Below are 26,753 nucleotides of genomic sequence, written 5' to 3' on the forward strand. Positions count from 1 at the left end.
ATGTTTTCGAGTCTTTTTTTTAATATAAGAAAAAATTATAGCTTTAAAAGGAATAATAATTTTTTTTTTCATAAATTTCATCAAAAATTTACAAATTTATCAGAAAATTATGAAATAAAATCAAAAATATTACAAAATAATGTACAAAAACCGTCAAAAAAATTAGGAAGAAGTTATGATCCAGTAAGATTAATTAAGATAAAAAAAAAAAAATAACTAAATACATAATTAAAAAATTTTTAATAATAATATTATTAAACCTTTTCAATTTTTGTAAAGGCCATAGTTGAACAGGGATGGTATGATTGGTGGGATCATAAAGGTATGCTCAATTAAACAATTAAATCATATAATTATCAAATTTTTATTTATTTATTATTTAATTAAGGATTCTTTGGATCAACGAATTTGGATTATGAGGATCAAAAAAATTTTATTATGCTTTCACCACCTCCAAACGTTACAGGATCTTTACACATAGGACATGCGTTGACATTTAGTATACAAGTAAGAAAAAGAATAAATAATCTAATATTGATCTATCGGTTATTTATAAAATGTTGGAATTAAAATAATATTTTTGATAGGATGCTTTAAGTAGATGGTATCGAATGTCTGGATATAATGTGTCTTGGATACCTGGAACAGATCATGCTGGTATTGGAATGCAATCGGTTATCGAAAAAAAACTTTTCAATGAAAGAAATGTAGTATTGAATGATATTTATTAATATTTGTGATAAAAGAAAAATTTAAACAATAAAAATTTTACCTGATAGATTACTCGACATGATCTTGGAAGAGAGAATTTTGTCAAGGAAGTTTGGAATTGGCGTGAACTTCATGGTGACAAGATAATTAAGCAATTGGTGATTAACAGATTTATCCTTTTTTTTATATTATTTTATTCATTAAATTAACGTTGTTTATATTATTTAAGAGACGTTTGGGTTCTTCATTGGATTGGAATAATTTATTTTTTACAATGGATGCTCCACGCTCAAAAGCAGTAACGAATGCGTTCATTAAATTGTATAATGATGGAATGATTTATCGGGATACTCGATTAGTAAATTGGTGTTGTGCTTTAGGAACTGTTATTTCCGATATCGAAGTAAGATAAACTTTTTTTATTATTATTAGTAAGTTTATATTGTATTCAAATATTTTAACCATGATTTCGCAAAGGTAGATTACAAATCTATTTCCGAACAGACTTTTTTGAAATTACCTGGAAGAGAAGAGGAGTAATTAGAAGATTCAAATTTTTTCCTACACTATTTTGTGGCAAATAATGATTAATTATTTTTATAACATTTTTTTATTTAAGAGTTGAGTTCGGTGTTCTTCATAGATTCGCGTATCCTTTAGCTGATAGTATGTCTAATGTGAAAGAATTAGTTGTGGCCACGACGAGGATTGAAACAATTTTAGGAGATACTGCTGTTGCTATACATCCTGATGACCTTCGTTACAAGGTATGAATTAAAAAAAAATTAAACGCAATTCAAGTTATATTGCTAAATTTCTTATAAATATTATAGAGTTTACATGGAAAATATGTTATGCATCCTCTGCTTAATAAAAGAATTCCAATTGTGTGTGATCCTGAACTTGTTGATATGGAATTTGGAACGGGTGTTGTAAAGGTAAACGAATGAATATATGTATAAATATGGCTTTTTAAATTATAAGATTCATTATTATAATATATTTGCACTAGGTAACGCCTGCACATGATACGAATGATTATGCTTGTGCTCGTAGGAATAAGTTGCCTATTATAAATATATTTAATAAGAATGGGACATTAAATGATAACTGTGGGATAACCGATTTGATTGTAAGTCGAGAGGGAGTCATTAGTTGCTTTTATTATTTTAAAAGAGAATTACTGTATTAATCTCATAAAATTTAAATTCCTTTTGGATTAAACAGAATAAGGATAGATTCGATGTACGCAAAATCATCATTGACGTATTGCAATTTTTGGGATTTTATCGTGGAAAAGATACGAAGCATGAAATGAGGATCGCAATATGTTCTCGATCCGGAGATGTGATTGAACCTTTATTACAACCTCAGTGGTAAAGTCATGAATATTTGAAATTTAAAATTCATTCATGATTGTCTAATATATATATATATATAATGTGTTTTTTCAGGTATTTAAAATGTAAAGACATGGCTCAGAGAGCTTTACGTGATGTTGAAAGTGAAAAGATCGTAATCAAACCAAATTACCATACCGAAGAATGGAATAGATGGCTATGTGTGTATTAAAACATGATGTAGACGTACTTTTTTAACGTTATTAACTATGATTCAAAATTTTTATAACATAGGGAATATACAGGATTGGTGTATATCAAGACAATTATGGTGGGGTCATCCTATTCCTGTATATCATTTATCATACGAAGGTCAACCAACCAGTAAGTTATTATAAATATTAATTATATTAATTTTTTTTTAAAAAAAAATACTTAAATAAATTAATAAATAAATTATTATTTCATTATTTATTTAGGTGATGGTTTGTGGTTTGCTGCTGCTTCAACTAATGAGGCTGATCAGCTTGTCAAAGAATACTTTAAACAAAATAATATCTCATTACAGACTAATTATGCTTTGAAACAGGTAAGGATAATTGTTATTTTATTTTCTAAAAATTTATTTTTAACAAGTAACAACTTTATTTTAGGATGATGACGTATTAGATACTTGGTTTTCATCAGCTCTATTACCTTTATCCGCTTTACACTGGAATGGAAGTAATGAAATTCCCGTATGTACTTCGTTTATTATAGCGGATTATTTTTAGAATAAATCAATAATTTAAGAATAACAATTCACTTTTAATAGATAAATTATCCCACAGATATGGTTGAGTCAGGATTTGATATTTTGTTTTTCTGGATATCTAGAATGACAATGTTGTGTACGTATTTTTCTGGAAAACCACCTTTTAAAAATATTTTATTACATGCGATGGTAAATATTTTTTTTAAAATTATATAATTAATTTTTTAAAAAAATTTATCAATGTTCTTTTTTGTAAATTATTAGGTTCGGGATTCAAAAGGACGTAAAATGTCAAAATCACTTGGGAATGTTATAGATCCGATACATGTAATTGAGGGTGTAACGTTAAAAGAAATGCAACAAGGATTATACAATAGTAATCTTCCAAAAAATGAAATAAATGAAAGCGTTGAATTGTTAGAAAAAGAATTTCCTGAAGGTATCAAAGCATGTGGAACTGATTCTTTAAGATTTAGTCTAATATTCTATACACAACAGGTAAATTAGACAAAAATTAGATGGTTAATTTATTACAAAAAATTTCGTAAATTAACACTTTTTTTTTTGGAATAGACACGTCAAATTAATTTAGATATAACGAACGTTGTATCATCAGGAAACTTTTGCAACAAAATATGGAATTTATTTAAATTTGCACATGAAAGATTCGATTCATTAAATCATACTATATCAATATACAAAACAATATCAGATTCTTCACTATGCGGATTTACCGAACATTTATCATTAGTTGATAAATATATATTATCCAAATTAGCTAATACAGTAATATGCTCTCAAAATGGATTTCAAAAATTAGAGTTACATGAAGTAACTGATATACTTAGAAATTTTATTATCGGAGATTTGTGTGGTGTTTATTTGGAATTTATTAAACCAGTCTTATACGGAAATCAGGGAAATATCGATGTAAAAGTAAGTAGTTGTTTACGTGCTTATATAATTGACGATTAATAATTACGAATATTTTCTTATATTTTATTTATTTTATTAGGCACAAAAAGCTGCGTTAAAGGTTTTGGAAATATGTTTGGATACTTCTTTAAGATTACTTCACCCTTTTATGCCATTTATTACTGAGGTATGGCATTATTTATTTATCATTTTTTTTTTTAAAAAAAAAGAGTGGAAATCTAACGAATAATTACCTATTGATTCCGATTAATGCATAATCTTTAATTAAATTCCGTTATTTTTATTAGGAATTATGGCAAAGTCTAGTGAATCAGTCAGAAAATAAATCTTTACCAGAATCGATTATGTTGGCTGAATATCCTAAAATAAAAGATTTTAATACATGGAAAGATAATAAAGTTGAAGACGCTATGCAGGTAAATCAAAAATATTTTTATTTTTTATAGGTTTTATAGATTTTAAGGAACCGGACTCAACGGACTCAATACCTTCTCATTATTTTTATATATTTAGACCGTTTTAGGTGTTATCCGTGCTTCACGTTCTCTAAGACAAAGAAATAACATACCATTAGGACACCCTTTACCTTTTACGATATGGACCAATGATCAAGAATTGATAAGTAATCAAGGTCCGATTAAAAAATATTTTAATGATATACAAAAATTTATTCAAGCCTCTGAAATTAAGATTATTGATTCGCAGGTAAATTTTTTAATCTTTACAAGTTAATTATTTTAATTAGATAATTTATTTAAAATACTTTTTTATTTTTAGGATGAAAATTTATTAAGTAACTTTACAGTTAGTTTCATATCATCGAATCTTAAAGTATACGTACCAATATCATCTATATATGAAATTCAATCGTCTTTACAAAAAAAAAATAATACAGATAAAGATGAACAATTTAAAAATTTGAATAAAAAATTGGATAAAGTTAATATAGAATTGGATTCATTAAAGAATAAGACAGAAAATCCCGAATATGAAATAAAAGCTCCTAAAATTGCTAAAGAGAAAGATAGGTATGTATTTGAAGAATTATTTTATAAATTATTTTTGATAACGCATGCTCTAATTTATAAATATATTTAGGAAAAAATATGAATCCTTAATTGAACAAAGAAATGTGTTACAAAAGAACATTGATTTGATAAAGTGATATTAGTAATTGTCGTATTGTTTATAGAAAAAAAAAAATTTTTTTTTTTATTAAATAAATGTTAATTATGAAATAAAAATACAAAATTTCATCATAATATATAATTAATACAAATTTTCTTAAATTCTATTTTATAATTTTTTTTTTAAATAATATTTTTTTTAATCTAAATAAACATCTTTAATATAATCATAAATTTGAAGATTTAAAACATCATAATTATAAACCTTAATACCATATAATTTAAAAAGTTTAACCTCATCTATTAAAGAAGATAAATCTTTAAAATTTCCATTTAAAAAAGTAATCTTAAAAGCTAAATATCTAATTCTTCTCTTTTCCATAATATATTTTTTAATATAAGGTAAAATATCATGACCACCTATTTGTATTTCATTTCTAATAACTAATTTATTAATAAAAGTATTTTGAGAATTTAATAAAAATGATTCAAAATCATTTAAATTATTAATTATAAAAGATAATTTTAAATATTCTAATCTAAAAGGAAGAATTTGACCCAAATTTTGTAATACAATAGAACTAATAGGATCATAACCAATAGTAAGATAATTAAGATTTTGACCAAAATTTCTAATTAAATCTAAAATTAAATAAATATTTTGAAAATTATTATAATCAAAACCAGGTAATTCAAAAAATTTAATTTTTGTACAATATTTTATAATTAATTCAATTAAAGATTTTTTTAAAGAATGATTACCAAAACCAATATTTTCTAAATAATCACCAGATTTTTGAAATAATAATTGAAAACATTTAATTTGTAACATTTCATTAATAAATAAAGATCTTAATTTAATAGGTTTGTTAATATTAACAATATTTTCAATAAAATCAAAATTTAAAGAATGACAATCAATAATATGAATTGATTCTAAAACATTTAATCTTTCAAAAATTTCTTTAAAGATTAAAATATTTTTAAAATCAATATGATAAAAAGTAATAGTATTTAAAGTATTTGAACAATTAATTGATAATCTTAAAGTAGATAATAAAGAATTATATAAAGGTAAAGAATCAAAATCTAATAAAATTTTTTTAAGATTTTGTCTTGAATTAATTATATGAGATGATATAGTATCAATTATTGAATCTTCACTCTTTTTAAATTGAAAATTAATATTTGTAATTGAAATACAATTTGTATATAAAAATTTTAAAAAGAGGTAAATATTTGTTAATTTAATATTTCTAAATTTAAAAGAAAATTTTAAATTTTTAATATCACGAATAAAAAAAGGATTTTGTGAAATTATTTCATAAATATCATTAAAATAATTATGATCTTTTAATCTTATTAATATAATTTCAAAAGTATTTAAATTTACATTATTTTGAATAAAAATTTTAAATAATGATTTATAAATAAAATTTATAATTTCCATTCTTAATTCAATATTATCAATAATTTTTTTTTCATTAATTTTAAAACGTGAATTAAAACCTGGTAAATTCAAAGTTGATAAAGAAGGTAAAGATTGTGAATTAGAATTTAATGATAAATTCTTAATAGGAGGTAAAATACATTGACCAAAATTATTTTGTTGTTGTTGAATAATAAAATTCGAATTTTGTTCATTAGAAGTAGAATTTTGACAAGTTAAAATCCACTTATCAATAGAATAACTAATTTTAGATGTATTTAAACATTTAATAAAACTAGAATAATTAAATAATGTATTTGATTGAAATAAATTATTATTTATTCCATATTCGTTTAATTTTGTTTTATCATAATCGTTCAAATTACGTAAACAAATTCCAATAAAATTATAATTTTTTGTAGGAATTGAAAATGGGTCTTCCCATAATAATGGGATTGCAATACGACACCATAATCTATTAACTAAAACGCATGAATGTAACATTGAAAAATCATTTTGAAAATAATGTATAATTTCATTTGCTAATTCAGGCAAATCTCCCAATGATATTTTTGAATATGCCATAGTTTAAAGGGAAAGAAAAAGATAAAAAAAGGAAATTAAAAAAAAAAGAGGAAAAAAAAGAAGAATAGGGAAAAGATAAGTAAAAGTAAGTTAGAATTTTAATTTTATTTTTAAATCTGAAGCGGGTAATCTGTTGCACAATTTGTACAATTTACATTTGAAGTCGATCATTTAAAGTCCCATTGTCGTATAATTTACATATATTTTTTTTTTCTTTTTTTTCTTTTTTTTTTTATCTGTAGGGCTGTATGTAGACGTACGCAAGTGATAAGTCTGTTACGTTACTCGGATCTACCTTACACTTCTATTTGGCGTGGATCCGGATGCATCAATCAATAAAAATATTCTTGGTTATAAATAATTATATCAAAAATATGTATTATTATATAATATAATATCAAAGGGGTAAGGTTACGAATTAAAGTTAATATTTTATGCATGTCTTTATATTTATTTATTACACCAAATCGCATATGAGGAAAAAATGACATAAAATCTGAAACAAATAAAGTATTTTTAATCCCTATAAAATAAAAAATAGAATTGATGTACGGAAAACATTACCAAATTTGTCTTTATGAGTCCGGATAATATCCAGAAATGTCAAAAAAAGGGACCGACTTATCTGGACCGTTTCTGCATATCAAATGTTTACATTTCATTGTATTAATCAGATTCGTCAAGAAATTCAATAATAAATGAATTTATGATACATGTGGAAAAAATGAATGAAATCATGAAATTTATAAAATTTATAATATTGCGTGATTGTATGAAACTTTTACGATCGAAAAGTTTCATAATTTAAATAAATAATTCTTAACTATTAATACAAAAAAAAAAATAAAAAAAAATGTAATCTTTATAAATTTTTTAAAAAATACATAACACCTAATTCTTTTAAGAAATTTCATATCGTTTAATAAATTATTTTATATGTTTTACATGTTCAAATTTTTTAGATTTATATAAACTATAAAACTAAGTGTATCAGAACTCTCTTTTTCCATTCAATTTCTCAAATCGCGTTACTATATATAAATCATAATATATATATATATATATAAAACATTTTAATTATTTTATGTTATATTTATTTCTTTATGTTTGTTACATAATTTTACTGAACACCCCCTAAAAATCAACATTTCATACATTGTCATACATGTGGACCTTGTACAATCTTTTATATAACACAATATAATATGTATGACAATGTATGAAATTAAAATTCGATTCTTTATAATGGTTTTATAACATGCAATTAAACGCTTGTTAAAACCATAATATACCATATTAATCTCTTTCAACGTTATTGCAATTATTTTATTACGTCATTAGAAGTATAATTTTCGCGTCATAATTTTGCTTATGCAGCGTTACACTAGGTAATAAATTAGATTAGTCAACATATTTTACTTAGTACCATCGAAAAAAAAAATTATTTTGACAAATATAATCAAAATATACATAATTGTTTTTCTAAATTATCGTTAAGATCCTTATATTGAATCATATCATGATTATCTGAAAATCTGGACTTGCGTTTTTTGACTTAATTAAAAATTCTGGAAAAAAACTTAACCGTATTATTTTTGTCAGATGATTAAATTTAACCTATTACATACAATACTTTAAATCTCGGCGGGAAAATCATGGATTCAAGCGAAATGACGCAGGGGAAATCCATCTTGATTGTCGTTATATAAAATTCCGAAAAGAATAAATTATACGTGGCCAAATCCTTACCAATCATCTTCTATCATTTGTTAATAATTGTGCAATAATGATATTATTGTGTGACATTAGTCCTGTTCAAATTCCGGCCGGTTGCATATTTCGGTAAAACTAAACTAATCTATTGGTGAAACATGTTTCAACCGAAAAAACAAAGTCAAAAGGTCGTGTGTGTTACGCAAAAATTCAGGAAAATCAAAACAAGGACTGAAAAGTGCAACCGACCCGGAATTTGAACATGTTATAATTAAGCTCTCATAAATTAAGGTTTCTTTATTATATCGTACGAAAATTCTTTTTTATTGTTAATTATCCTAAGTTTGACTTGATCCAATACAAATAGATTTTTTTTTCATATATTTGATATATTTCGTCTAAAATAATGTGTACTGGCAAGACCCCGAGCAATATATAAATAAGTCATAAAAAATTAGCAAAAATTTACTATATATTAGCTCTACGCATTTTTTCAGGGCCGGAATTATTATAATGTCGGTCAGATATTAAAATAAGTAATAAAATTCTGACCAACATTATCGAAAATTATCTAAAAAAGGAAAGATTTTCATGGTTATTTTGGCCTATTCTACGCGTTTATTTCTTGTTACCTATTTCAGTATTGCTCGGGGTCCTGTACTGGAGCATTATCAATTAAAAAGGATAATTCTTCGATTTTTTTGTTTCAATAATTAAGTACTTAATTCTACTTGCTAATTATTTTAATTATTTACGAAACCGATTTCAATGATTTTGTTATTATATATTATTGGATGATTAAACTATAATAGTCTAATAGCACGTATAATATTATCGGTTTGACGGGACCGTTATTGCAATTTTTATAACTAAACTCCCGTTACTATCCAATAATTTTATTATTGTGCTAATACATAGTAATATGAGATAACCGTGAACTTATGAGTATTTATTTTTTGATAACGTATGTATGACTTAAAGTTATAAACATCTTACATTGACTTACAATATATATACCGCATCTGCACTTTCGAAAAACTCAGTTTTTCTTTTTTCAATTTCAAAAAAAACATTCAACTTTTTCTTTTTTCAACGTCGGATCTTATCATTTTTTTCATCAAATTCACAATTTTCAACATCTGATCTTAACAAAATTAACGTCGGTTCTTTAAAAAAAATATACAGACAGTGTTTCTCACAATTTAATACTAATTATCATGATGAATTGTCTCAATTTAGGAGAGAACGCTGAAAGGCTTTTCCGATACAAATTACTACTAACAATACAGTTTATGATCCACTCGAAAAACTCACAAAGCTATAGATATTGACGCAAAAAATTTAATTCTATGGAAAGTTGAAATCCTTGACGAAGTAAATGAAAAGACACACTTGTTAACAAAGCATCCTTTTTAAATTGATATCGAAAAAAATCTTGAAGGCATAAAATTGTAAAACTTACTAAATACTTTCTCGGATTCATCATAATCGTACGACTGTTACCTACCACTGGTAAGGGTTTCAGTGTAAAATATCGATTTTGTCTGATATCACTTTCTTTTTCCACGCTAAAATAGGTCCTTCGCAAAGCGTTGCACATGATACAGAGAAATTTTACTAAAAGAGATCTTAAAGGATGCGAAATTTGAAGTACTGAAAAAGGACAACTGGGCTACCTATTCCACTAAAAGAACGGAACACTGAACGTGTTTTACATATAATCGCTAATAATGCTACAAGTCCCTTTACTCCTTGGCCTTCAAAACTGGTTTAAATTTTCTTGTCGCACCGGAATAGGTGAAATACAAATTGTTAGTTAGTAATTCCCATGCATTAGGTAAAACCCGTTGAGGATTGAATTGTTCGAATCTCTTAAATGTAACTGGACTATCCCGTTTCAGTGGACTAATTCACATTTTCTTTACTTTCTTCTTGATTTTGTCAATGGCGTCCATCTGAGTGAATTCGAATTTATCTGCGTCAATCATCATTTGTTTCCGCATTACATATAAATTCTTTGCGCAAATAAACTGTCACTTGTTTCCTTTAAATATACTGCGCTTGTTTTCGTCTCGTACAATTTCCACTTCGGTTTTCGATATTTGAAGTTAATTGACTCCGCATTGGTCGTTCGGTTTTACATAAATAAATAGAATAAAAAAATGTTTTTGAAGTCACGATCTATAAAATTTTTTTTTTATTAAAGCACGTTAACATTAAAGCTTGATTATCAATAAAATTTTTGCACTGCGATAACAGATAATATGACTTTCTCAACTATTATGCTGTTTGTAGGATATTTCAAAATATCAGTTATAAATCATTGTTATTTGCTTCTTCCTGTTTGAGTTAAAAAGGACTAATTTTTTATATTATTGCATTGAAATAGGATGATATTTAATAGCTCTTTAGGAAAAAGATTTTAACACGTAAGCATTATCCTATAAAAATTTTTCAGAAAAATGATCACGTGTCTGAGTTTCTTCGGAATTAAAACTAGAAAAATGATCACTTATCGGAGTTTTCCCCAGAATTTTTTTTACAGGGTTATATGAAGATAATATAAATTTAATTTAAATGGATTGGTTTAAAACTTTTTCTTAATTAAAAAACAAGAAAGTCCGTCGCGACTGTCTTGTAGTTGTCTTAACACAATTTATAAGTTCCACAAGCGATTTAGAAACCAACAAGTTTGTTCTTACTTCGCTTTTGTTTAAAATATAACAACAATATCAATGTTATAAGTGTTATCATGAATTCTAAAGTGTAATTTTGGATTCTTTATATTTTACTTGGTGATTTCTTATTAGATCAGTTGGGCTATAATATGAATGGAGTACATCCCTTTACTTGGTATTAATAGAAAAGTTAAATATTAGAAAACAAATTCAGACAAATTATTATATTTGATTCCACAGCTGGTAATGATTTTGCTTTTTAGATAGAAATTGTTTAATCTTGTCTATTTAAAGACATTATATTTCCTCTTATAAAATAATAGAGACAGTTCAAAGAGTTGGTGAGAATGTAATATATTCAAATACATCATACGGTTTTAGAATTGTTTATGGTCCAGCTTTAAATGTATGCAATAGTACTAATGGCCAACAAAAGTAATTATTATATTTAATTTTCTCATATTAAACTTAAAAATCTTTATTATATGATCGAATTGTTTCAATCTACCGCAAAACACGTTAAAAGCCATTTGAATTCTAATTTGCCCCTATGTCGAAAACTTGTTGCTTCACAAAATCCCGAAATTATTCCGAATAATGCGGAAATGAACTATTTATTTCGACTTTTTATTATCCTGATTAAATTCCAAGCAAAGTCGCGCGCTTATTAACTGGTTAAATCAAAAAGCACACAATTCGAAAATACTGTACTTCAAAGTAAGATATTTCTCATTATTGTTTATTTTATGGTATCATCATTATAAATTTTTTATTTATACTCAACGCCTTAGGTCAATTAAAGTTTATATGCAAATTCACAACGAACATCTATAGATGACTATCTTGCGTTTTTCGTTTGTAAGGATAAACAACAGGCTTATCAAATTAATCCTTTAATGAAATTAGCAATACGCAAAGTAATCTTTGCGGCTCAAAGAAGCAGACACCATCCGTAATGTGTTTAGCATCTATTAAAATGAAGTTAGTACATTATACATTTATTTCAATTAATCCTTTAATAAAATTAGGCACTCTAAGTTAGAGGTTGATCCGTTGTTTAATTTTGAAGATCGTTCAGATTTATAGTCCTAGTGACCCACAGATTAAATGGTTTAGTAGGTAGTCATTGTGCTAATGATCATATATGATGACAAAGTTTTAAAATTTTAATTTCGTAATGTTGTAGTAATTGATTTAGAATTTAATATTTGACGGATATCCGGATAACGGATATCCAAAGTGTAATTTGTGTATAGCGAATCTATTGCTATATATAAAATCGAAATAAATTTTATGGCTAAAACATCAATTCCGCAAAGAACATTTAAAACACTTATTTGTAACTTTAAATTATAATTTCACTGAAAATTCAAACGGATAACGGATCCAGTCGCTACTTTAAGTTCACTTACCGTAATAAGATATATTCTAATGAAAACAAATCAATTGATGACAATATCCTAGAATATTGATAATATTGATTCTGAACCAGGAGGTAAACATGATTTTTTGATATTCGAAAGTTTTCATAATAGCCATTAATGTTTTTAATGTTATTAAATCGTTTATTCTCTAGTTTCGATCAAAAAGGATAGTTCAACGGTAATATAAATATACGCACACATATATCAGATATCTTATACGCAATCTAGTTTGCGAAAAGATAAATCGGAATATCAAATTATAACTTTCCTGAAAATACAGTATCTTTCCATATAAATTCAACAAATATTGAACAGCATGAAGAGTCACATGTAAGATCAACTCTTAATCTTAGTTATAAACTCAAAAGACACCTAAGTCTCGTAAACCAAGTGGAAATAGTAAAAGATAAATCAATGAAGAAGGACAACAAACAAGCGGATCAAATGAGTTATATAATACTTTGAAATTATAACATTATTACTGCAGAACCATTATTGGAATTTAACAGCTTAAATATAGAAAGTTTGGCCTATAAAAAATTTTATCCGTTATTTCTGTAAAAACTCCGTAAAAACGAGTCTTTCACGGATCCATTCACGGAAAATGTAAATAATTTGATAAATTCCGCCTTTTACGGAAAAAACGGAGTATAAAAACGGATCGACTTTTTTACAGGGATTGGAAGGACTTAATAATGAACCTTCACAAAAAGATTATTTCTCCCACGAACTTTTTTTTTTATTATTTAATAGATTTTTAAAAAGTAAAAAGGAAGTTTAATATTTTTTAAAGAACCTAAGTGTGAAAAATTGTTATTTATTTTATTTACAATGAACGCGTTTTTTAATAAATTTTATAATATTATTATATTAATTTTAACACTTTAGTAAGTAAACAAGACTTGGGTGACTAATAAAAATCATTTAACAAGTATGAAAACGCACACATGTTAATTTTTGTAAATATTATTAAAATATTTGCGAAAAAGAGATGTTTTTGTTTCAAGAAAAGCTTAATTAACATTAAAACTGAAATTAAAAATTTTTAATATAAATTTTCAAATTTTGAAAATTTAAACAGTACATTATCAAATTGACAACAAACTATCTCAACAGCAGAAGTATATATCATTGCTACCTTTATTCAGTATCAAGAGAAATAGATACAATAGCAATAGATAAAGCAGATGAAGTACATACAGAAGCAAATACTAAAAGGAATCAAGCTGTTAGGCCAGTAATCATTGAATATTCTCAATGGCAAGAAAAATTGTTAGTCAAAGATGCTAAAAATAATGAATTGGGATTGAGATTCACGGTAACAAATACATTGAAAATTCGAGATGAACTTATTGATCGTGAATAGTATTTATAAAAAGTCTAAAAAGTAATTTTTACAAGATAGATATTTAATGTAATAAATCAAAAAAAAAATTGCTGTTTTGTTATTTACTTTGAATTCTTTTATATTAAAAATTTTATTATAAAATTTCGACTTTACCAGAAATCTGTGTCCAAAGTCATATGTAACCCTGCACCATTTTTTCCGGTGATGTTAGGATTGTTTTGATGTACACGAAACAATAATGAGCCGGAAAACAATTTTCTTATTATTCTATCATGTGTAAAATTTATTTGGTTATAACTTATAACATATTTTCATGCTTTGGCTATAATTGGCAAAATTTAAATAAATAAAACATTTTTCCAGGTTTAGGCTTTGCCGCTATACTATTCCAACGTTTTTTTTTTAGAGAAAAGATTATTTTTTTAGACGCACTCTTGGCTTGTATATGTCAGTAATAATTCTGGCCTGCATTATAAATCTGGTCTTAGTGTCACATAAATGTGTTCTTAATTCGGCCAAATCAATAAATTCTGGTCCGCACTAAGCATTTTGTCCCGGATAGCGGGATAATTTTTTCCGAAATTCGGATGATTTATCCGAATGCACTACAATAAGCCAAGAAGGATTGGTTTAATGTCACAAGCTATTATTCCGGAGAATTTTCTACATAGAAACATTATCTACATAAAATTTCCATAGAATTCTTGTTATTCTTTCATAAACTATAAATAGCCTAATATACCACAATATTTTCTATATAAAACATCTTCTACATGGAATTTCCATAGAATTCTCGTTATTCTTTCATAAACTATAAATAGTGTCATATAATGCCATGTTCAAAATTTTTTTTTTTTTTTTTTGAAATACAACAATATGAATACGCCAAAATTAAAAACTAGCTCTATACCTATACTATTTATTCCTTTTAACAGCAATGAGAAAAAATGCAATATTTGTGGGAATAGATACTCCAAAACACTTAAATTCGAACAAAAATATTGCAAAAATTGTTTATTTCAGTATCTTAAATATTCGACAGGAAATAATACATTCTTGGATGCACACATAACTACAAATAATATTCAATGTATTAAATTTAAAAAAAATGGGAATAATTTTCACACAATGAACATTCAAGAATGGTGTGAGCATTGTTCTGAAGTCTCATACTTTAGACAAGTGATCCCAAATATTTTAACTTTTAATAGATACAATTTACCAAAAAATTGTATTCATAATAATTATAGTACAAAAGATTGTGGATTATGTAAAAACATGCTACAGTCATTTGAATACGGACCAGGTTGTTATCAAATTTTTTCTGGATGGATAAAATCAACTTTGACTAAAAAGTTCATTCCAATTCTATATTTACCATGGTGGGATAATTGTGATCGATGTTTAGTTTGTCCATGGAAACTAAAATATATACACCAGAAATCAGAAATAAGTATACAATCTGACCGTCAAAAATGGTGTTCACATTGCTTTATAATTTATACTGGATGTAGTCATTGTCTAACAACAAATATTATTTTTGGAATCACGGATCAATCTCAATGTAAAAAATGTACAAGGATATCAGTTATTAATATTGATTTCAAAAATATTATCAGTGGTAATTGTATTATAGATAAATTTCTTGCTTCTACAAGAATTGACAACAAATATCATTATCAGATTGCTAATTATATGAATAATGTTACGAATTCAAATCCATTAAATGTATATAAGTTCATAGGGAATTTGCATTTAGAAAAACAAGTAATAGAATGGATTCCATATTGCCGAATTAAAAATTTAAGGAAATTAGCAGAAGGAGGATTTAGTATTGTTTATCAAGCAACTTTGTCAGGCGGTGTATACATGCATCGTACGAATGTTATGGATATTGCTGTAAAAAAATTAAATAATTCGCAAAATTCCAGTGAAGGTTTTTTAAATGAGGTAATATTTTACATTTTATATTTTTGCAATGTGTTTTTAAATACTTATTAATGTATTTATAATTTAGTTAAAATCCCTTTGTCAACTTAATGATTGGTCTTTTGTGATTAAGTGTTACGGTATTACACAAGATCCTGTAACAAAAGAGTATATGTTGATAATGAATTATGCTAAAGGTGGAAATTTACATAATTATTTGCAAAATAATTTTATAAATATTACATGGAATGAAAAGCTACATATTTTATGGAGGATTTCAGCTGGGTATTGATACTTTAATAATGTATAAATTTATTATACATATTTAAGAACTAATAAAAATTTCCATTTCCATTTAGACTCAATATTATTCATTACAATAATCTTATACATCGAGATATTCATAGCGGAAATATATTGTCGTTATACGACCCATCTTTTCAACATTGGCTAATCGGAGACTTGGGATTATCACAACCTGCAAACAACACTTTGCCAAATGATGAAATATATGGAGTAATACCCTATATCGCACCAGAAATACTTACTAAGAGTTGTGTATTTTCAAAAGAATCCGATATCTATAGTTTTGGTATGATAATATGGGAACTCACAACAGGTTGTAAACCTTTTGCTAACGTTGAACATGATATTAATCTTATTTATGAAATTATTGATGGGAAACGACCTGAAATTACAAATGATACTCCCGAATGTTTGGCTAATTTAATGGAAAAATGCTGGGATGCCGATCCTTCAAAAAGACCAACCAGTGGGGAAATTTTGAATTCTGTTGAAGAGTGGTATTATCTTAATGAATGGAATAAAGGGTATTATGTAAATGGTATTTTTAAATCTGAAAATAAAATTATGAAAGTTATAGTATTTAAGCAAGCAGAAGAAAAAAGATTAGAATTAATACAGCTAAAGAAACTTGGTCCTGAATTTAGTGAAAAGTCTCCAAAAGCAATTTATACAGGAAGTTCTTTGAATTCTAAACAGACTACAAATTCATCTCCAACGATTTCATCAAGTATTAAGCATGGTATATTATTAAATCACCATTATTACATGACATGTACATTAACTCCGATACTTATCTTTTGTTGATTATTTTAGAATATATTACTAAAGAATTTGAACTTGATATTAATATAAATAATATTCACCAAAGGTAATTAATATACCGAAAAAAAATTAGTAATAATATAATGAAATATAATAATATACTCTTTTTTTTAGCTCATTCACACAAAGCCGTTCGAAAAATTTCTCATCATCATTAAGTCAATTAACATCAACTGTAATTGCAAATTCTTTAAGAAAGCGTAATATTGAAGAATTAAAGGTTGACCCTCAAAAAAATAGTAAGTAAAATTTTTTGTTTAAATATATAATAATATTTATTATATCCATTTTAAATTCATTTTTTTTAAATCATATAGGAAAAAATATTAAAACTAACAGTTGAGATAGAGAAACATATTTCAATATAACTAAGTTTATTAATGTTCTTTAATATTACAGACTATAATAGGACGCAGAATTATATATAAAAGGGTCAGGTTTAAGTTTGCGTATTTTGAACTAAAAAAAATCATTAATTTTTTATAATGCCAGTCAGAATTTTATTTCCTATTATAGTAACCGACTGACGTTATCATAATTCCGGTCCTGAAAAAATGCTTATAACTCATAGTAAAAAAATTTTTTCATCACCTAACTATATATATATTTCTGGGTCATACTATAATCTTTTTATATAGAACACGGTTAAAGAATGTATACATCATAGCATATTCATTCAGTTTTATTCTATCATTATTATTTTTACACATTTTTTTTCGTAGATATTTTCAAATAATTCATTTGTTGTTATGAATGCAATGAAAAAAATAATTTCATTTGTTAATTCATGCAAATCTTTCAAATAAATAAAAAAGAGGAAATGAGTGATTAGAATCAATTTATTTTAAATCCTAACAACTTTCGCAATTCACGTCTGAAGGCGATCATCCAAGTCAATTATCATATGATTTTGTCCGACATCGGTACTATACACGGGTATCAATCAGTAAAAAATATTATTGATTATAAAGTATTATTTTAAATATATATATATCAAATTAGTGTGACCTCCTGTACGTCACCCTCTAAGGAAACCAGTATTCACAAATCTGGAAAATCTGGAATTTTCCTTAATAACTATATAGAGAAGGGTCGATTATTAGTGATTTATACCAGAGAAAATCTTGGGAAGTTTTCAGTTATTTAAGTAATTTATGATAGTGTTGCGCAAAGTTTTAAAACTCACTCATAGGAAACTATTTAAATAATTGAGATTTCTGCATGATTCCGCTAACAATTCCCTTCTCTATATAATTATCCAGGAAAATTGGGGTTTCCAGATTTTGTAAATACCGATTGTCTTAGAGGTGTGACATGCATAGATCGCACTAATTGAAAACAGCGATAAATAATGTAAACTTACGAATTATAGTCAATAATTATTTTGATCTATATATGGGGTATCCGGATATCTGAGAAAAAATAAATATCCGGATAGAAGATATCCGTTTTGACCGATTATATGAATAAAAATTTTTTAATCATTTAAATTACTTTTATTTATTGAAATTCTTATTTATTGAAATTATCATTTACTAAAATCATAACCCATTTTGCTAAAATTACGGTACTATTAGAACATTCGACGATCAAGAAGTAATTCGGGCTGTCTATAATGCTAACCTGAATTTTATAAAATTGACATTGACAACTCCCAGCTATTAAACGAAGTTTGGGATTTTTGTAATTCCGACCACCATTTTATGATTGGCCCAAATTACTGTTGACCCATGATTTAAAAATTTTTTTCTTTACAGTTAATTTTAGTTACAAATAGTATATAAATATAATAAAACCAATTAATTTTATGCTTAATCTTTCATGATCATGTTTTTAATGTTTTTATATTTGTAATGTATTTATTGTCCACAAATTTGATTTTCGGTTCACGTAACATTGAAATTTGAGGGGACTTGAGTTTTATTGTTTGTTTTTTATAATATAAAATTTTACATGACCCCTTAAAAATTATAAAAAAATTTTTAATTTTTAAAAAAGTCCATCTGGAAAATTTTATAACAATATATAAAAATTTTTTTTGAAGTTTTACAAAAACTGATCCAGCCGGGTGACGTAAACCGAAAATTCAAATTTGTGTGGCCTAACATAAAATATTTAGTAAAAATATAGTAATGTAAAATAAGTTATAATTTGACTTTACTAATAGAGAAAGAGCAGTTTTTTATCTAATTTGGCCGATTTTTTTTTCAAATTTTCACAAATTGGCATAATTCAGGCAAATTGATAGTGCCGGCCAAAATTAAAAATATATTTTATTTAAAATTATTTGTTAAGATCTATTTATGAAAAAAAAATTTATATATATAATCTTATCTGGATTTTGATTACTATCTGATTGAAACACTAGTAATTTCCAGACATCAAAAAAACGGACAAACTTATCCGTACATTGCAGTAACTGCGGACAAGGATGCAATCATATTATCAATTTTAATAATTGATAATATCTTTAATCAAATATTTCACATTAGTTAATATTGTACTTAGGAGATAAAAAATATATATATATATTATGTAAAAAACTTGGATTGGCTAGAACAGTTTGAAAACGCTATAATTATAAAAAAAAACACTAAAGTTTTTAAGAAAAATTCTTGTGAATTTCTTGCTTTAAACAATGATTATCAAAAATAATAATTTTAATAATTTTAATAATTCAAAGTTTTAAAGAAAAATTTGTGGGAATTTCTTCCTTTGAACAATAATTATAAAAATAATGTATAAATATTATGTCTGGGGACGAAGTTTAAGTAATATTAAGTAATATTATAATATTAGAAAATACATTTTATTGATTCATATTAAAAGTATTACATTAAAATAAAATGTGTTAAAATAAATTTAGGCTATTGATAAACTTTAAACTTTTCTGTTATGGTCAGATCATACTATAATAATATCACTTATTCTCCTGTACTATAATATATTCAATTTATTATGCATTCGTAAAACCTGGTATGTAAACCATCGTATAACATCATGTAAATTCTATTCCTCTTCTAAATGAAATAAATCATTTACAATATATTTATAAATAAATTAGGTAAAATATTTCACTATACCAGCATTAGAGCGGAGTATTTCACAGCTTTTAACCCTGTCTGGAACTCCACCCTATTCGGTAATGATCTGGTGATATTTAGCAATACCCTATTTTTATACCTTTTAAAAGAAATATAGTAAATCTTTGTTGTATAATTAAAGTAATTAAAGCATTCTCGTCTCACAATTATTCACTTAAATAAAAAAAATATAGAGTAAAACTTATTTCCTTAACATTAATCCATCGATGTGTTTGAAGGATAGAGTATAATATTTTAGAATAAGGTATACCGTACATTATAGATATTTTTGCTTCAAAGTGTGACTAACCGCATATATATACTTCATACACAGTTCGTTCAATTGTTTCTGTAATATATGCGAAATTGCTAATTTTGCTCTCATATTTGATGTATTTTAAGAATAAAAGGCGCGTTTTTATTTATTTAAATGTAGTTTACATGTGTTCAGTCAGAACTACTAGATATAATAATTCAGTAAGCAAGCCAATATGCACCATATTTTATTTGCGATAAGCCGATATAATCTAGCTCCGGCCGGAATTAATCTAATTATCGGCTTGCGTTTTAATATAAAAGTAAATACGATAGTAAAATAATTTTAGCATAAACTAAAATATGGTATTTTCATAAACAAGATTGCGTAACATGTTATATAATAAGAAAATTGGTTTTTGGATACTTGATATATTGGCTTAAAAATCATCAGAATGGGTTCATTATAGGTTATTATAACCATATTTCATAATTCTCCTTCCTGATAATAAATTGATTTTTTAAAAAAAGTAAAATTCAGATATAAACAAATAGTAGTAATTATGTTCTGGATCAATGATGGTCAGTATGAAAATGACCTACTTTTAAAAATTATGTCATGTATTCATCATAATCCTTTCTAAATTTTATTTTATTTTATTTTTTTAATGATATCTTTATTCGTAGATAAACTAAAATTTGTCCTAACAAGTTCAATATTAAAGAAAGGGGAAAATAAAACCAAATCCGAAAAACCTTTTTTTCATATTAGCTTCATAGTGGGTGGTATCTATTGTAATTCTGGTCAAAATTATATACGGCTAATTTGTAATGATTGAATATTTTTGTTAAAATAATTATTTTTTCTCTCTCAAATTAATAACTTGCAATATTAATACTACTATAATAAAAATTGTGAAAATTTTTTTATGATAGAAGCAATTAAAGTTTTTATCAACAACCAAAAGTCTAAAGTCCTTTATAAATCTCTTTAACTATTAATAAAACTAAAAAATTTATAAATTAAAAGTATGAATCTTTTAATATGTATGAGTCAATAAAAATTAAAATATCTATATTTTTAAGTATTTTATAGTTCAGTAGTGATGCAACCTTATCAGATATATAGAGTTATTCTATTACTTTGTCCACTAGTATTTATAATTTTTTTTTGATAAATGTTAATATTAAATGAGAAAATAAGTTAAGTGAATAATTCTAGTTTTTCATTATTAATTTTTTTCTTTTTCCTTTTTATCCTTCTGGAATTCTCTAATTCATCTTGAATATCATCTGTTCCTTACTTATGTTTGTCAGGAATAAAATTTTTAGTTGACTCCCACAAGTTAGTAAACATAAATGTAGCTGAACATCCTTTCTTATAATTAACAGTTGTAAAAAAAAAATTATATACCTTATGTGCACTTTAGGATATTAGGTAATATACCAATAGAGTTTGTAAAGGAAATAAATTTAAAAGTATATTTTACTATAACCGTTTTTTAGAAGGACTTTTGATCGAATTATTTTATAAGAATAAAAACTGAAAAAAGGATTTTCAGTGTTGTTTATATTCTTTCAGATATAAAGTAATGTTAGTCCAAAAATGCAATTTTTTTTCTTATTAACATTCATATATTCTTCTTTATTTGCCTTTTCACTTTGATCTTCACTTTTATTAACCACTATTGTCTCCATGAAAAATTCATAACATTTTTCAAATTAATGATATTATTTCTTTTGAATTAATTCTATTTTCAATAATTTTAAATTATATATAATAATATTTTAAAACATTTAGAAGTACTAAACATTTTATTTTGCAATAATCCTATAAGAAAACTCTGATCATTTTTAAAAAAAGGAATTTGAATTTTATCTAATGGATTTTTTCAAAAAAATAGGTTGAATACTTATAATCAATCAAGTGAAAAAATAAAACCTTATTATCCTCAAAATATTTCCATTTCTATCTAGAGAATCCTTTTCAAGTTTACCAACTTAAGATTGTCATCAAGTATATGTTGTTCAAGGTTTTTTAATTGCAATTGTTAAATATTATATTTTTGAGTTGAAGTGGAAAGTGGAATAAATTTCCCGGGAGTGGGAGAATCATTTGTTGTTGAATTTTGTGTGACAGGATCGTCTAAGATAGTTATGTGATTTGATTATTTTTTGGACTTTGAGTAATATACTTCAGTTGTCATATATTAATCCACAGATAATAAAATTACTTCTATCCATTTTTTTTTTTCGGAGATCATGTCATAAGTATATAAAAATGAATCGCTTTGACACCACCATTCCGGAAAAACATCAAGTTGCATATTATTTTCAGTTTGCTAAATAGTATTAGGAAATGATGAATCTGACTATTGTATTTAAGTAAGTAATATTTAAAACTATTTTATATCATCTTGCATAATGTATATTAAGTTTGAATTACAATCTTTAACGGTTGTATGCAATATTATAAACGTAAGTTGTAATGTAAATACCACACTATTTTGGTTAGCTAAAAGATGGTAATTCTGATTTACAAACTTGACTTTTGGATTTACAACTATTTATGGAGACCTTCACTAATGTATATAATCTATCTATTTTGGAGTAAAAGTAATAATTTAAAGAATAATGAAAGAAAGAATGTAACAATATTATTAAAAAATCCAACCATTAAAACTATATATATAAATTATTGTATTGAAAAATAATCTGGTAATTTGATAATTTTAAATATCTCTAAATGACTTTCAAAATAACAGGTCATTTAAATCATTAATATAAAGTAAGAATATTAAAATACTTGTGGTATACTGCTTAAACTTATTTGTAAATAGTACTATTTTTTGTTACTTTTTGTTATATAAATAATAAGTAGTCAGAATTAGAGTACAATTTTTGTTACTTTTGTTATTTAAATAACTAAACCAGAATGAGGGTAAGATAGATTAAGGGAAAGGTAATTTTCAAAGGAAGGGTTAACATGATAATATTCCATTAAGAACAGCAATCATGGATGTTTTGTCAAGAATTGTGTCATGCAGAAGGAAAGAACATGCTATGGCAAAGGAAGATAAATTTTGAAACAGCTAGACAAGTTGTATTTATATGTAAAATGCTTTGAATACTATTATTACAGAGGGCTGCTGTGTCATAATATAAAAAGGGCTTGGAAAGCCACATTACTAAAAGCCACACTTACATTACAGAGGGCTGTTTAATAATAAAAAAAGGCTTAGCAAAATCACATTAAAAGCCACGCAAGCATCTTTTCGCATTTTCTTCTCATACTTGTTTAAAATTAATTTGTTAAAACTTTTTTTTTTTTGAAATAAATTAAGAATTTATATTTGATTTATAAAATATAACCGACTATGACTTATTAAATGAAATCTAAAACCAAAATACTTGAAGCAATTTAACAAATGTTATGAACACACAAAAAAATAACAAAGCAGTATAGTAAATATTTTAATTGAATATATGTATAATGAAGAAAACTTACTTGTGTTCGTAAAATTGGTAAACTTGTCATTTATGTTAATAATCATGTGATACAGTGCCATTTTAACATTAAAATTTTCATGGCAGTTTACTTGTTTCAATACGACATTTTTAACGAAATAACACTAATAAAAAGTTTACTTAAATTTTTTTACAACACGCTTATTCAAGAAACATTTTATTAACCTTTTTATGTTGAGTACATATATTTTAGCTAGAAATAAACGATAAAAAATTTAGGAGAAAAATTTTCCCACGACTAGCTCGCTTCGTTCTTCTATCTTATTTATATTATCATTTCTGTTTCTTCCTATCGTCCACTACATCCAACAAACTTCAAGAAAAAACTGAAAACCCATCCTGCAACATATTTTATTGCGCCTTTACAAACAAATTTCGAAGTTCGTTCAACTGTTTGTCTGGACACAAGACAGGTGAGAGGTGACACTCAAGGGATTTTCACACTGTACAACAACAAGCGAGTACCTACACCGAAAAGAATATTTTATCTACCTCTATTAGATACGTGATTAGTAATTACCTAACTTACGTATTTTCACTCAATCATCTATTTCCTAAAAGCGTTATGGCAAAATATTTCACTCGCTTGAACCAATTTTTATTGACAAAATCACCACGGTTCGTGATTGCATAATCAAAAAAGCATAATTATCTTCAGTTGGGTATTTATTACGTGTATTATATTGGATTGATATAGTATTTTATATTACTTAGCAATTTAAGAAGGTTTATAATTTTTAAGTTTAATATTTGTATAAATTTATAGTGTTTATTAATCAATAAACAATTTTAATCATAATACGTTCATTTAAAAATTACTTTGTTATTTCACAAATCACATTAAATTAATATAAACTTCGAGCTTAATAAAAATTATAAATATAAGAATGTAACAAAACACAATAATTTATGTATCATATGTAAATATAATTATTTAGATCATAATTAAAGAATTTTAAAATCTTACAAAATACACAATACCTTACAATTCAAATTTTTCAATAATTAATATCATCTATAAAATTCATTATTGTAAGATAAAAACAATAACATTTATTAACCACTTAAAAATCACCAATTTATTAATATATTTTCATCATCATAAATCTTTCGCTCGTATCACGCAAAAAAATAAATAAATAAATAAATAACAAATTTACTTTAATATATAAATAATAACAATAAATATGTATATTTTTTTTTCAAAAAAAAAAATTGTCGTTAACAAATGTTATCCAAATAAACTAAGTTATAAAAATTAATGATGCAGTATACTTTTAACTTTATTAATATACAACTTCGATTTTTATATGTTTTCCTTGTTACGACCAAAGATGTAACATAAAATAAATTTAGATTAATAAAATTTAAAATCAAAAAATCAAACTCAAAAATTAACTCCTAATACCAATATTTAATAAAATCCGCTTTTATAGTATTCTGTAATATTTTAATTTCGTAGAGCCATATACTGTAACTAGTGGTATTATACAAAATTTTATAGAGATTCATAAATTTTTATGATTTGATTGATAAATTTACAACTAAAAAAATTTGAATTTTTATTACTAATTTATATATACAACAAGATTGTCTTGTTTTGGCATATTATACGATTGAACCTGGAAAGTTTAAGATCCTTTTCAATTGTAGAATATTAATACTTTTCTATTATTTATTATTGAATATAGATACTCATCAATAAATGCAATCCAAAATTTTACCTATAAAAAAATATATATATATATTCTTCAAATTTAGGAAGATTTCTTGTTTAAGTCAAGTTATTTATCCGAGGTAATCTGAAAATAAATGATAAAAAAATATTAGAAGACTCGAGTACTCTAAGTAAGCTTTGTAGAAATGACAGATTCAAGCCCCCATGCCTACTATCAACTGACATTAACGATATATCGTGAGTGATCAAACTCGTGCAGAGGTACTGTCACATTGATAATAAGACATGAGACCCACCACACCAAAGGGAAGGGCCCCACATACAGAAGTCTGCGACATAGCTTGAGATTATTTTCTCATTTAAGGTAACCAGACTTCTAGAAGAGGAGGATAACCAAAACACTCTAGGTGCACAAATCCCTTATACATCCCAGCTTAGCCATTTCCACTTACCGAAATAATAAAAATCCAAAGATATTTATCTTCATTGTTTGATGTTTAAGTAAAAATCTTCCAAGGCTTTTTATGATAAAGAATAAGAACAAAAGTCTTAATAAATAAAAATATAATGAATATTAAAAGAAAATGATGAGTATTGAAAGGTGATAAATATATTTAAAAGAAAAGATAAGAGTAAAATTAAAAGGGAAAAATTTTTCGAAAACTAAAAAAGTCTAATGAGACTTTATAGATAATTTAAAATCATTAAAATCATATACTGTGAGTCATTGTGATTAGTATGATGTAAGATTGTTTACGCGCTATACCCATTACGCGCATTACGCGATTTACGCGTATGTTGATCACGTTAGTTAATATTAGTTAAAAGTTGAATTAAAAAGGTAAGTAAATATACATACTTTTAAAACTTTTTTTTCAATAACACTTACTAAATTTCTTTATTAAGCACTTTGCCAGCGGGTTGTCATAGTTAAAAATATTTTCACTTAATTTATTATTAGGATTCCGTCTGGAATTCGAAAATAAAGGGAAGCTTAATTTTTCATTCCACGGATACCCAATAAATATATTATCCACTAAAATGAAAAAAATCCAAATATCAATAAACGATGACAAACTAATTCAATAAGCATTTTTTAAAATTTTA

At 25.3% G+C, this 26,753-nt stretch overlaps 4 protein-coding genes across 4 annotated transcripts; 3 read left to right on the top strand and 1 right to left on the bottom strand.

Moving 5' to 3' along the window:
• OCT59_000230 (uncharacterized protein) lies at positions 1-5,001 on the top strand (the record flags this gene model as incomplete). Its single annotated transcript, XM_066138689.1, has 23 exons — positions 1-183; positions 280-322; positions 389-507; positions 588-707; positions 780-869; positions 941-1,114; positions 1,189-1,247; positions 1,331-1,478; positions 1,545-1,649; positions 1,724-1,843; positions 1,939-2,087; positions 2,166-2,272; positions 2,346-2,435; positions 2,531-2,640; positions 2,705-2,788; positions 2,866-2,994; positions 3,070-3,303; positions 3,379-3,741; positions 3,821-3,907; positions 4,029-4,157; positions 4,255-4,446; positions 4,519-4,769; positions 4,840-5,001. 23 exons carry the CDS (start codon positions 1-3, stop codon positions 4,904-4,906), a joined length of 3,153 nt encoding a protein of 1,050 aa, XP_065988162.1. The 3' UTR covers positions 4,907-5,001.
• OCT59_000231 (uncharacterized protein) lies at positions 4,959-6,882 on the bottom strand (the record flags this gene model as incomplete). The annotated part of the gene is made up of 1 exon (XM_025325924.2): positions 4,959-6,882. The coding sequence occupies one exon, from the start codon at positions 6,880-6,882 to the stop codon at positions 5,068-5,070; it is 1,815 nt and encodes a 604-aa protein (XP_025178762.1). The 3' UTR covers positions 4,959-5,067.
• A 6,646-nt stretch (positions 6,883-13,528) lies between these two features.
• On the top strand, positions 13,529-14,063 carry OCT59_000232 (uncharacterized protein; the record flags this gene model as incomplete). The annotated part of the gene is made up of 2 exons (XM_066138690.1): positions 13,529-13,584; positions 13,814-14,063. 2 exons carry the CDS (start codon positions 13,529-13,531, stop codon positions 14,061-14,063), a joined length of 306 nt encoding a protein of 101 aa, XP_065988163.1.
• An 858-nt stretch (positions 14,064-14,921) lies between these two features.
• OCT59_000233 (uncharacterized protein) lies at positions 14,922-17,445 on the top strand (the record flags this gene model as incomplete). The annotated part of the gene is made up of 6 exons (XM_025332006.2): positions 14,922-15,995; positions 16,063-16,259; positions 16,334-17,019; positions 17,094-17,148; positions 17,217-17,341; positions 17,420-17,445. The coding sequence occupies 6 exons, from the start codon at positions 14,922-14,924 to the stop codon at positions 17,443-17,445; spliced, it is 2,163 nt and encodes a 720-aa protein (XP_025178761.2).
• Positions 17,446-26,753: the final 9,308 nt, after the last annotated feature.

The sequence above is a fragment of the Rhizophagus irregularis genome, chromosome 1 (assembly GCF_026210795.1).
Source record: "Rhizophagus irregularis chromosome 1, complete sequence".
Lineage (NCBI taxonomy): Eukaryota > Fungi > Glomeromycota > Glomeromycetes > Glomerales > Glomeraceae > Rhizophagus > Rhizophagus irregularis.